This window comes from Poecilia latipinna, unplaced genomic scaffold (genome assembly GCF_001443285.1).
Source record: "Poecilia latipinna isolate Pla-1442-1.1 unplaced genomic scaffold, P_latipinna-1.0 Scaffold573, whole genome shotgun sequence".
Taxonomy (NCBI): Eukaryota; Metazoa; Chordata; class Actinopteri; order Cyprinodontiformes; family Poeciliidae; genus Poecilia; species Poecilia latipinna.
The window spans coordinates 80,147-92,062 of NW_015113189.1; the positions used below are offsets into that span (position 1 = coordinate 80,147).

The 11,916-nt window shown below is 37.1% G+C and overlaps 1 protein-coding gene, 1 long non-coding RNA gene and 3 other non-coding genes across 6 annotated transcripts in view; 1 reads left to right on the plus strand and 4 right to left on the minus strand.

Annotated features, from left to right (window-relative positions):
• LOC106953283 (uncharacterized) overlaps positions 1–1,817 on the minus strand; it is a 6,306-nt gene extending 4,489 nt beyond the window's left edge. Inside the window, exon 1 of the long non-coding RNA XR_001426173.1 lies at positions 1,806–1,817. This is a non-coding gene — a long non-coding RNA (uncharacterized LOC106953283). The remainder of the gene's footprint in view (positions 1–1,805) is intronic.
• Positions 22–93, minus strand: trnac-gca (transfer RNA cysteine (anticodon GCA)). The gene has a single exon. It is a non-coding gene; the product is annotated as a tRNA-Cys (tRNA).
• The window catches only part of LOC106953281 (plexin domain-containing protein 1-like), a 35,107-nt gene continuing 23,293 nt past the window's right edge, over positions 103–11,916 (plus strand). The window contains exons 1-4 of one of the 2 annotated variants that reach the window (XM_015041911.1): positions 103–203; positions 2,040–2,072; positions 9,584–9,732; positions 9,959–10,102. In XM_015041911.1, the coding sequence (XP_014897397.1) occupies positions 9,718–9,732; positions 9,959–10,102 (159 nt within the window). In that variant the 5' untranslated portion in view covers positions 103–203; positions 2,040–2,072; positions 9,584–9,717. Of the gene's footprint in view, positions 204–1,843; positions 2,073–9,583; positions 9,733–9,958; positions 10,103–11,916 lie in introns of those variants that run through there. The other variant, XM_015041910.1, reaches the window with a different exon arrangement.
• On the minus strand, positions 11,084–11,155 carry trnac-gca (transfer RNA cysteine (anticodon GCA)). The gene has a single exon. It is a non-coding gene; the product is annotated as a tRNA-Cys (tRNA).
• On the minus strand, positions 11,594–11,665 carry trnac-gca (transfer RNA cysteine (anticodon GCA)). The gene has a single exon. It is a non-coding gene; the product is annotated as a tRNA-Cys (tRNA).

Genomic DNA, 11,916 nt, shown 5'->3' on the forward strand with positions numbered 1-11,916 from the left:
AACAACAGAAAATGCTACCGAAGGGGGCATCCGGATTTGAACCGGAGACCTCTTGATCTGCAGTCAAATGCTCTACCACTGAGCTATACCCCCGCCCGTTCACCTCAGTGGCTAGCTACAGGTTTTAACGGTTACAGTCACGGATCGGATTGACAACTTATTTACTTGTTAATATATGTAGTGTCAACAACAAAGTTCACTTGGTAAGTAAATATGTATTATTTTATTTTGATATGGAATTTTAAACAGAGAGCTAAACAAACAGTTAAGCTAGTACCTAGCCGGCTAGCTATCTGGCTTATTTTAAACGCTAGCTAAGGAGCTAGCTATTCCAGCGTTAAGAAACCAGGACTGCATCTACTCAGTTTTAATTCAAAATCTAAAATTCCCAAAAAGAGACTACGTTATGTACAACGGAGTGTAAGATTTTTGAATCTGTTTTAAATAAACTGATTTAATGGCAGACATCGAAGCCAGCTTGAAGGGGATTTGTTTGAAAATAATACAATTTCAGCGTGAATTTTATTTTAGACAGACTGTTGAATCTTTAAGATGCAATATGTAATCTGTCCATCCATGCAGCTATTTTCTTCCACTTAACAGCAGGTTGCAGAGTTAACAAGTCCAAAAGGAAAGCCAACACCCAGAAAATTCATCACAGTCAAAGTAAAAGTTGCAGTTGGCTTTAGAAAGCAGAGTAAAACCTAAGTACCTGCTTTTCAGCAATGTCAAAACTGTAAGAAATCATATGAAGTCTGCTTATTTCGCATTGGGTTTAAAGTGGAGAAACCCTCACTGCATTCAGGTGTAAGTTGCCTGATAAAATTACGTCAGTAAGTAAGGGAATCAGTTGGCATTACAATAAAAGAGCCTGAAGCTGACAAGTCCAAATAATCTCTTCATTATAGATTTTTTTGAGACTTTGTTTGCTATACTTGATGCAGACCAGCGCTTCAACTGAGACTGCAAACATCACTGACATCTTGTGGCTTAAACTGTAACTGCTGCTTTAATGTGTCACAAATAATCCATTTCTATTATCATCACTGGAGCCATATCGTCCTGTGTTAAGTTGCACTCCTCATGGTGCATCTTCGCAGCAAAGCATGAATAGCACGTGTATTGTGGAGTGTATCTAAAAATGCTTTTAGTTTGGTTCTCTTTTTATGACCCGACAGACAGATCAATTGTAAAATATAAGCATTGCTTATGCTGATCCGTGAATCTTCTTAAATCTGATTGAGATGCTGTGCATGGATGGCCTCATTAAACAGGCCACATGTGCTCAAAACCTCTCCAATGTGACAAAACTCTCCAGGGAAGTTCTGGTCAAAATTCCTTCAAAATAATGCAAAAGACTCCTTGTTAGTTGTCTGAGTAAGCCGCTGTGGTTGTAAAGATTGCTTTTAGTCACTTTCCAGAGCAGAACAGAAGACACTTTAGACATTTATGAGATAATAAAATGAAACAGGGAGACTTGAGTTGGAGTTAGAAAACATGAGCAATGTTTTTGATATAACAGGGGATATGCAATGTCATATTTAGCACTGATTATAAACTAGGGTTGGCTGGTCTTATAAACTTCACGCTCAATAGATGTCAGATTTATTACTGGATTCACAGCTGGTTTGGAAAGAGTGAGGAATTATACAGCAGCTTGTCACGTTTGTAATTTTATTACTCTAAAAGTCGCAGTGGTCCAAGGCAGCAAAAACATCCCCATGATTCTGAAACAAAAAAAAGGGAAGAAGCACCTTTCATGACGTTGATTAACATTTATTTTTTTTGTTGAATGGGTTTATTACAGTCATCTCTGCTGCATCCCAAAAACATCACTGAGGAGGAGAGAAAGGGGTGTCGTTAGTAGAGTCAGAAGCACGTGAGATTCAGAGGGACGGATGAGACAGCGGCGGGTGGAAGCAGGCTGAAATTTGTTTTTGCAGAGAAAAGAAAGGAGTGGAGGCAGCATTTTTGTGTTTTTGCAGAGTGTAACATGTGGTTCGGTTGGGTGATGCTGTTTTTCTGTCTCTCCCAAACAGAACCGGCCAACGTTTGGGATCAACAGCAGACAGGTGAGTTGTGAATAGTTTTACCGTATACTCACTCACGTCCTATTTAGTTTAATGCACTTAGTTTATTTCTAAAATTTTTACAACGGAAATTAATTCAGATTAGTATGTAAATACATGAGATCATGGCCAGATGGCTAATTTTCAGGTTGGTGTCAAAGACTTGAAAAAATAATAAGAACAAAAACAATATAGGCAGATGCAATTCTTCTTATAATGTAATGTTATTTATGTTTCAGTATAGAAATTCAAAATATTGTAAACCATAGCTTTATCTCATCAGTTCTCAATTTAAGTGTAAGTAAGCATCTCTGGTGAAAGTGTTTTCTATTTAAACACGCTCCAAACCACAAAACTTCAGTAGGAATCTTTATGAAGGAACAAGTGGGCATACCATGACTTTTTCTGTTTTACACACAAAAGTGAATGAACAAGTTCACAATAAAGGGCACTATATAAAAAAAAATCTTTCCCACAAGCATGCAACTGAGACTAAGCAACAACCCACAAGCAGTCTGTTGCAAGTTTAAAATAAGATTTGGACCTGTTTTTCTTCTTGCCACTTTGCTGCAGTCTGGCAGAAGAGAAAAATGGCTCATTTGGTGCTCTTCTTGATCTTGATCAAAATATCTTGTTTTGTGTAAAAGTTGGGAAACAGAGAGAAGATAAATCTTTTTTTTCCCTCTCGTGCTTTAATTAAATTAGTGATTTCAGATAAGAAAAAGCTGTCTGTGATGAGGGCAAAGTGTTGTAGACAGAATTAAGGTGACATGCTTTGTTATTAAAGCTGCAGTACAAGACTTTTATGAAAAATAACTATATGTGTTTTATGTATTTGTTAAATCTATCACCATGTTGAAACTGTATAATATGAGAGATAGTCTGTGGTAAAATCAAGCTCCTCCACTTCCTCCCTGTGCTGCTATTGCTGTGTAAAGAAATGGTCAGAAACAACCAATCAGAGCAAGGAGGAGCGTCTCAGTGCTGTCAATCATCCTCATGAATACGCTAATGGTGAAGAAACAACTTACCGTTACAGGAAAACTAGACTTAACATTCGTGACAAACTCTGTGGACGGGGAGATCTGTATCATAGCAGGGAACAAGTGGCATGCACACAAGCTTGATTGACAGCACTAAGACCCTCCTCCTGGCTCTGATTGGTTGTTTTTAGTTAGCACTGGGAGAAGGCAGAGGAGGTTGGGGGTTTTTCCACAGTTTATCTGACTCACACCATACTGTCATGACATACTGTCAGTTTCAACACATATCTAAAAAAAATATAGTTTATAAAAGTTACATGCTGCAGCTGTAAGGCAATGAGACAAATTATGCCTGAGATCATGACACTTCCTCTGCATCAGGAAATCTGTTGAAAATGAAAATAGTTTGCAGGTGGTCCTTGAGACATTAGAGGTCAGATGTTAACAGTGACCCGATCAAATTCCACGTTTGTCTTTATTTCTTTCCTGTCTCCTTGTGCCATTCAATTTTATAGAGTTTTGTTTTGTAAAAACAACGTTGGTCCCAAGAGAGTCGTTGACGCAAACTTGACCGGACTGTAAAAACAAGTAGAGCCAAGCTAAAAAATAAATTATGCACCCCATTATGACCTCAGTTTTTTGGCCTCTTGTCTCTTGTCCTGCTCGTAAGTTAGCTAAACAAGAAGTTTGAAAGTGATCCAAACATTTTAGAACGAGGCTGTAATCAAAAATAGAGGGATTTTAGAAATCAAAACTCATGATATTGTTATTGTCTTTCATTCCAATATCTGAGCTTCTTTAATTGGTTTTATCCAGCATGACCTGTTATGGGAAACATAGATGCGATTTGGCGGGAAGAGATAAGGGCGAAAACAGTGAAATATATCTGAGAATTTGAAACAGTGTTTGTTTGAGAAATGGTTTTGAGCTGAACACTCTGAACTCATCCGTTTCTCTAATTGGACAATGAAAAGCAGACTAGGCTGTCTTCTCCATGCCGAGCACTGGATAGAGATAAGTGAGAATATCACTTGTTTCTTCCTTGAGAAGATTTGTCTAAATAAGAAGACTGTGATGAATGTTATTTGGCTCTTTTCAAGATTAATTGGTGTCATTTATCAAATGAGTCTCCTTAAAAGTCATTAAAATGTGGTCATTTTTGCTGTGGCATGTCAGCAGATTGGAGGCTGTCCAAAAATTAACACAGAGGGCAGCAGCCGCAGCACTGTCTTCAAGATTTAATCGGAGTAGAAAGGTTTAGTAAAGCTGTACTCCAACTGCAGCCAAAGATGTGAGAAAAAAAGTGACATAATTTAGGCGAAAACTATTTTGGTGGAAAGCAATTTAAGAAATGTGGAAATGCAATTCTGCAGAAGTCGTTGGAAAGAACTGTAGATGTTTATTGTGGCTGGATGTTTGGGACTTGATGCCAACTCCTCCGGCCTCCGCTCAGGAAGGGTGTGTCCTCTCTGACCACGCACAGAAACAGGCAGCTAAACGTTGAGGTTTGCTAGCTCCTAAAAGAACAGACAAGGGTCAGTTTTCAGGCCAAAGCATATGGTTTTTTATTGCTTTAAATGAGTCCTTCTTTTTTTTTAAACTCACTGGACTTTTCCACAAGCTTGTGATCCTACACCTCAACATTTTTAAAGAAATATTGTAGTTCAAACCTCACTTATAATCTTTAACAACTGCATGTGTTTACCAAAAGATATTATTTTTGAAAAGATTTAGTACATTCAAACTCTCTACAAATTGCATTGTTGAGTAAATATCTCAATTTTTCTCAAAGGTTTCTGGGTGGAAATTGTTTTCAAAATCAATAATTGTTAGTGCAAGTTTGAATTTATGATAGATTCGTTCTAAATCAGTTCCAAAATACTTTATTATTCCAAAGGGAAATTAAATGTTGGTGTGAGTCATATTCTTCAAAGAGTGGTTGGGTGCTGATGGCTGTCTGACTGAAGACTCTCTATTATAAAAACAATAGTATATCATTGTTTATCCGTAATGTTCCTCATTTTATGAAAAATGAGGAACATTTTTTGCACAATCACCTCCAGAAGTTTGCCAGAACAGAACCAACCATTTTTATCAGTTCAGAATTATGCAAACCAATTGATGGAAAATTATTTCACCATAGCTTTATAGTGCATGGTTCAATTAAATCAACAAAGGCCCAAGATTTATGATGCTCTTGCAAATGAAGAGGTGTCTAAACTCCCCTTAGGTAAATAAAATAATTATGAATATATACAAACACAGAAATCACAAAGCCTGTTATCAGCATATATGTAGTCGCTTCACCTAATATATTGTGCAGGGAAAATAAAGTGTCACCAGCTGATTAATAACACATATAATATTTATGCCTGAAATACCAGGAACATGTCTACAATCATTGATGAGTTAGTCATCACCTTTATTGAAAATGTGTTCATGAAAATCTTTAATTTTATCTCATTCCATTAAAAAAAAAAAAAAAATTGTGTTCTCTAAATTAGACCCAATTCCTGTACTTTCCCCTAAAAGAAGAACAGATGTTCAGATTGAATCTTGCCACTGACTCACCACATTGGTATTTTGTTGCTTTATCCCAATGGCTGTGATTTTCTAAGTGTCGATGAGATGTTGACATTAAAGTGAGCTTTTCAAAGCTAAAAAACAAGCACCTAATTCACAAAAAACTTTAAATATTTTATTTTGCATTAGGCATTAGCAATACGTTTCAATTTGTTGTTAATATCTTAAATATTGAAGTTCAAATTCTGTGTTAAAGCCAATCTGCAGCAAGAGGAAAGATGTGTGCCATAAATAATTCCTCTGGGAAAGCTAGTACAAAGAGAAAGTTTTCCAAAGTTTCCAAAATTCATGCCTCTAAATTTGACAAAAGCTGCATTGTAACTGAAACAGATGAGCCATAAGAATTTATTTGCCCCCCATTATGATGAGACGTCATTGTTCCTTTTACCAAAAAGACGCCACACAGGGGTGGATCCACTGTTCAACAATCACACGTCTAGATTTACTGTGATATAATTGGCAGCCACAAAGGATCTGACACACAACACAGGGTGGAGAACATACTCTAACAGAGAGCTAAGTCAATAAATATGGTCTTAATCTAATTAAGAAGTACCTCTGAGTGAGGGTGATAGGTGTTTGCATGCATAGCAACCGGTCAGAGAGGAACAGGTCTGGACATGCCCCATTGTGGAAAAATTCATTTAGCAGCCAAAAAGCTACCGATCCATGTTTAGAGAAATTCATTTAAATTACTTCCAGATAAAAGTAGATTGTTGCTAAACTGAGATAAGAGTGAATTTCTCAGGCACTTATCTCCATAATTTGATCCATAAGTAAAAAGAGGGTGTGGGAGTTGTGTCTGCACACAATGGCTAAAGTGGAGTAAAAGTCATGTTTTCTAACACACCTGAATCAAAATACATTTCTCATTACCATGCCTCTGTAGAGTTGCATAACATGCTGAGTTGGTAATTTAGTCATTTAATTTCATTTAATCCCTGGATCAGGGATGAGTCTGAAGGTTGCCTGAAACTCTCATTTTATGTTATTCCCAGTTGCTACACCAACTGTCCGTGAAACCAGTTCTTTCAAAAATGTTTGCAGAAGTCTGCATATACAGGTGCCAGATTTAACACAACTATGGCCACAAGTTGAAATCAATTATTTGAATAGGTAAGTCAACACTTTGGCAGTACTATCCACATTAAACTTGGCACTTCTGTTTTTATGCCTTTTTGTCTAGTCGTGATAGTATTTTTGAGACATGGTAAATCAAAAATGTTATTTGGACAAGCATTTTATGTTAGCTGGGACACAATAAGAATGAACTCTGTTGTGCCAAAGAATGCCTTCCATGCCAAGTGAAATCAGTTCGATTTTTCTCCGTTTATATCTGGATTCGGTTCCCTATTTTTACTAAACCATCTTGGCTACATCCTAAGTAAATTGAGTGAGACTCTGAAGTCCTAAAAAATACATTCTACGACCCCTAAATGTTGTTTTTCCTTCGGCATCTCTTTTTAAGCAGTTAGTTTCCAATCACTTCAGCACCCAAATATTTGAGGCAATTTTCCCACCTTCGTGCTTCATGCAACATTTAGCTAGCATTGTGAGTTAGCCGATGTAACGGTTAAAAAAAAACAAACGGAAAAAAAAACCCAGCAAAAATAATGGCGGGCTCTTGTTAAAGAATGTTTGAGCACAGGTTTCCACATCGAACCACAGCAGGTCCGACAGGGTCACCTCACTCAGTTTTAATCTGCTCAGACACAGAGACTCCCCCACTGGAAAAAACCCACGGAGCAGCAGAGGCTAACTCTTCGTGGCAGCCGGGCTGACCACGGCAAACATCGCCGGGGTTTCAGGGAGGAAGCTGAGCACGTCGGGGTGATTTCCTGGCTTTTTTCCCCTGATTACGCTCCTGCTAACGTCCTCCTGTAATCTGCTGAAAGCCAGGAACAAGAAAACAGCAAACGCTTAGTACAGGAGGAAACCCTCATTTAGGGTTAGATCAGACACCCCGCGGAAACTAAGCGCTCGCCATAGGTTTATATAGGCTGCTTTGTGACGTCACTACGGTGTCCGGTAAAGTGACTAGAGAAAAACGAAGGGATAAATGGTACATGTTATAAATTCAACGAATACCCATGCTCTGTTTTTAGTCTTTTAACTGCATTATTGTCAAAGAAATAACTTTAGTTCTTCCCAAACCTTCTTTTCTAACTAAATATATAGTTAGACCAATATACATAAAGAAAAATAATGGGGCTAAAAGACCAAAAGTGATCCTTGACCAATTATTGTCAAAGAAATAATCATTTATTCTCAAACAGCTTTTTGTAATGGGATTAAAAGACCAAAAGAAACAGAGCAACAGTATCCAAAATAGTGTAATAGCTTCAGTTGAATTTATAACAACCTCAATTTATCTGTTCTCATAAATGAGTATTAATGAGACTGCTAATTTTTTTTTATCATTGACTAGCCTTCACAATTGCGACCATCATATGTCCACCATTTGCAATTTTATTTCTCTTTCCTACATATTTTAATACTGAGAAATGGCAAAATCCCCCAGATCGCCGTCTCAAATTCTAACGCTGCAGTTAGTTTGTTTAGAACTACATTTTATGACAGATTTACAGAGAAAGAGACTGGACAAGTGTTTATTATTTCAAAAGGTTGTGAGGAGAAACCTTTTCCTTCATGCACATCAATCAAATTACGAACTTCTGGAGCCAACTCCTTACGACAGTTGAGACCAAAACAGATATTTAAGAGAAAATAAAACACAACATATCAGCAAAAAAAGGCATCTCATGCAAACTGTCAAACGTGGTAGTGGACAAGTGATGATTTGGAATCTTTTTGCAGCCACACAACCTTGCATCTTGTAGACATTGTCATTGTTCATGTATAAACTCCTCTTTATAGCAAAGTATTTTAGCTAGAGTCAAGTGTAAGATAATCTATTTAACAACTGAAGGTTAGCCCACATAAGGACATCAATAGGACAACAACACCACACACAGACGGCAGTTATCCACAGGATGCTGTAGGACATTAAGAGAGCTGTTAATAAAACGGATGTTTGCAAACCTCAAAGAACTTCTCAACAAAGCGCTGTTGCAAAGAAACAGACAATGCGAAGCTTTTACTTCTAAAACTTTGTTCTCGTTAAATGATGTCCTTCTGGAATCTCTTGTGTTTCTTTGCACATGTAAAGTTAGAATTGAATATTTCCGTAGCAACTAAAGACAAGATTACTTTTTATTTTTAGTCTGAACAAATAAACACCCACAAGCAATTCTTTTTATAATTTTTTTCAATTTCCTCTAATTATTTTTTTCCCTACAACGAAAGCCCCAGAAAAAGCCTTCCAGAGGTTATTTTATATAATTATTGTCAAAAGTGCCAATTTGCACCTCTGAGGAGGCGTTTTTATACAGCTACATAAAGCTGAGGTTGGGTACGGACAAAAATGTCTACATGTATAAATCAAATTATGAGGATAAATAGACCAGCTGAACATGAATTTTCCACACGCCATGAAAAGCTCAGCACACTGCAAAAATAAACTTTTAACATAAGCCAAGAAGATGTGGTTTGACATGGGGGCAAGTTGTCAATTACAACACCCAAAAGTTTAAACCAAAGCCTACCTACCCCAGTTTGCTTACCAGATATGGTCTGATTTGATTCCAGGGTTTTGACAACTCATTCAAAGCAGAAGAAAAACATTCTATTGTTTTGTATTGTTTCTGCAGTCATTCAACAATGGTGTTTGCTAACAAAGGCAAGGAAGACAAATTCAAAGGAAAAGTTTTAATTTCTCTCAAGACTGACTGTCTGAACACAAAACCACAGCTGTAAACATCACATTTTAGAGTTGCAATAAAACTGACATATGATTTTCATTTTTCCTTTTGATGAAATGCTGCTTTCATTTTAAAATCCATTATATAGATCCAGTGGATAAAAATGCTTCTTATCTTTTTCTAATAGATGTTTTGTACAGCGTGATCCCGCAGCAGCGTGAAGAGTCGGCTGCCGGCTATAGAGTTCGGACATCTTCTTTGGGGAGAACAAGCCGTGCAGTTCTGGGTGGAGGACTAACAATCAACACGTTGCCAAACAACATGACACATGTAGTGGTGAGAGCTTCCAGTGTTTCTTCTTGCAATAAATATTTAAGGCACATAATAGTACTTAGGTTTGTAACCTGATGTATTTGTTTTAGCTGAGGTTAAACAGTGCCCTCTTTTGGAAAGAAATATTTACTCCTCTACACAAGCTTGGAACGGCATGAAACATGATGATATTTAAACATTTTTCTGAGGCCTTTTGCGACCTGTGATCCACATTGTTTCTGTCTTGAAGGAGGATTCTGGCAAGTATTACACGTGGCGCAGGTTTGGACCTGAGGACCGGCGAATCCAGGACCTGTGGTTTGACATGACAGACGTCCGACATGGCCAAGTTAGAGTCCACAGCATTCTGTCAAATTCATACAAACAGGCTGTGGTGAGTCTTACTTACTGATATTTGTTTGAATAAATTAGAAATAAAGCCACTAACCGTGTAATTGTTCCACCAGTCTCCCACCTGCATCATTTTTTTGCTATTAAAACTGTTCTCTTTTATTTTTGCACATTTGATGAAAAGCTTACAGTGTTGATCAACAAAACTGAGAGATTCACATTTAGAATTGATCACTCTTATACAAAATAATCGGCTACAAACATGCAAGAACACTTAGTTTGATTCTTTTCTATTTAGCTTCTTTAGAAATAGATTCCAACCTGTTTGCAATAACTTGAAAAAGTATGCATGCTCTTTGAATGTTTAATGTCAGTGTTTTGTTGGGATATAAAGCGAGACAAGAACACAAAATAATACTTAATTGTCATAATCACACCAAGCTATACAGGCGACACGGCAATCATGGGAAAACAGTGCTCTGGTCAGACGGGACCACAGCTGAGTTTGTTGTTAGAAGCGCAAAACGGCAGTAAACAGAAAGAAAAATCACACGATTTTGAAAAAAAATTGATTTTCCAAAACAATAACAAGCACTACCCTCAATATTTAATTTCTTCCACTGAATGTATTGTTGGAATGAAGTCATACATGCCAAGTCAGACCTTTCAGAGTTTGACTTTTTCAAAATATTAACTGAAAATGTTGGATTTTACACAAACCTTGTGGAAAACTGTTGGTTTTCTTCTAAATGGAACACCAGTTGTGGTGAAATCTTCAGGTTTACATCTTAAACCGGCTCTAATCCTTTTAGCTCTGCTCATGGTCAGCTACAATTTGGACAATGTTGAATAGTGATAGATTAAATTAGAACTGATTAGAAACACTGGTAGATGAAGAAGCAGGTGTTTAAAATTGAGATTAAAGCAGTTTAGTCTCTGCTTATTCTGTCTATAGTCCAAGGCCAATAGAAATAAAGCTTTGACCTTGTCAATGTCTTTTTGTAAATGGTTGCTTATTGGGGGTTGATGGCACCCAGATTTGAACTGGGGACCTCTTGATCTGCAGTCAAATGCTCTACCACTGAGCTATACCCCCTGTTTTAATACATTCTTTATTATCATATGCCATGATGACTTCAGATATTTATTTGTTGAATCTGATAAATTAGTAATTTTTTTGTCTGTAATCCCAAAACTCCTAACATTTAGTCAGCAAATGTATGAAATTACTGTTTTTTTAGTTAACATTGCATCTACAATTAAGTTCAGAATGCGTTCCTGCTGTACTTGCCAAAGTGATGCACAGTTTGAATAGATGGCGAGCATATTATGAATTTGTACAGTGGCTGTCGAGAATTTAAATTCATGAAAATGTTTCTTAGTAAGTGATTATGTAGGTTTTTCAATCTATATTTGAAGCACATAAGATGTTACCTCTGTTGAATATAGTGTAATCTATCTTATGAAATCAGATTTTTCAGCATACTTGTTGTAGAAAGTGCTGCATTGGGAACTTTGCTAACAGATATTAATCAGGGGGCACCCAGATTTGAACTGGGGACCTCTTGATGTGCAGTCAAATGCTCTACCACTGAGCTATACCCCCACTTTATGGAAATGGTTTGTTGTCACACACAATGACAATCAGATATCTATCAAACATTTCTAGTCTTTTATATCTCGTAGATATATTAAAGTGTAAACTATTTAACCTGTCTGTCACGAGAGGACCCAAATTTGGGTCCTCTCGTGACATGGGGGTATAGCTACTGAGCTATACCCCCATGTTGTACAAGATGTTTATTGTCATATAAATTTGGGTCACGAGAGGACCCAAATTTGGGTCCTCTCGTGACA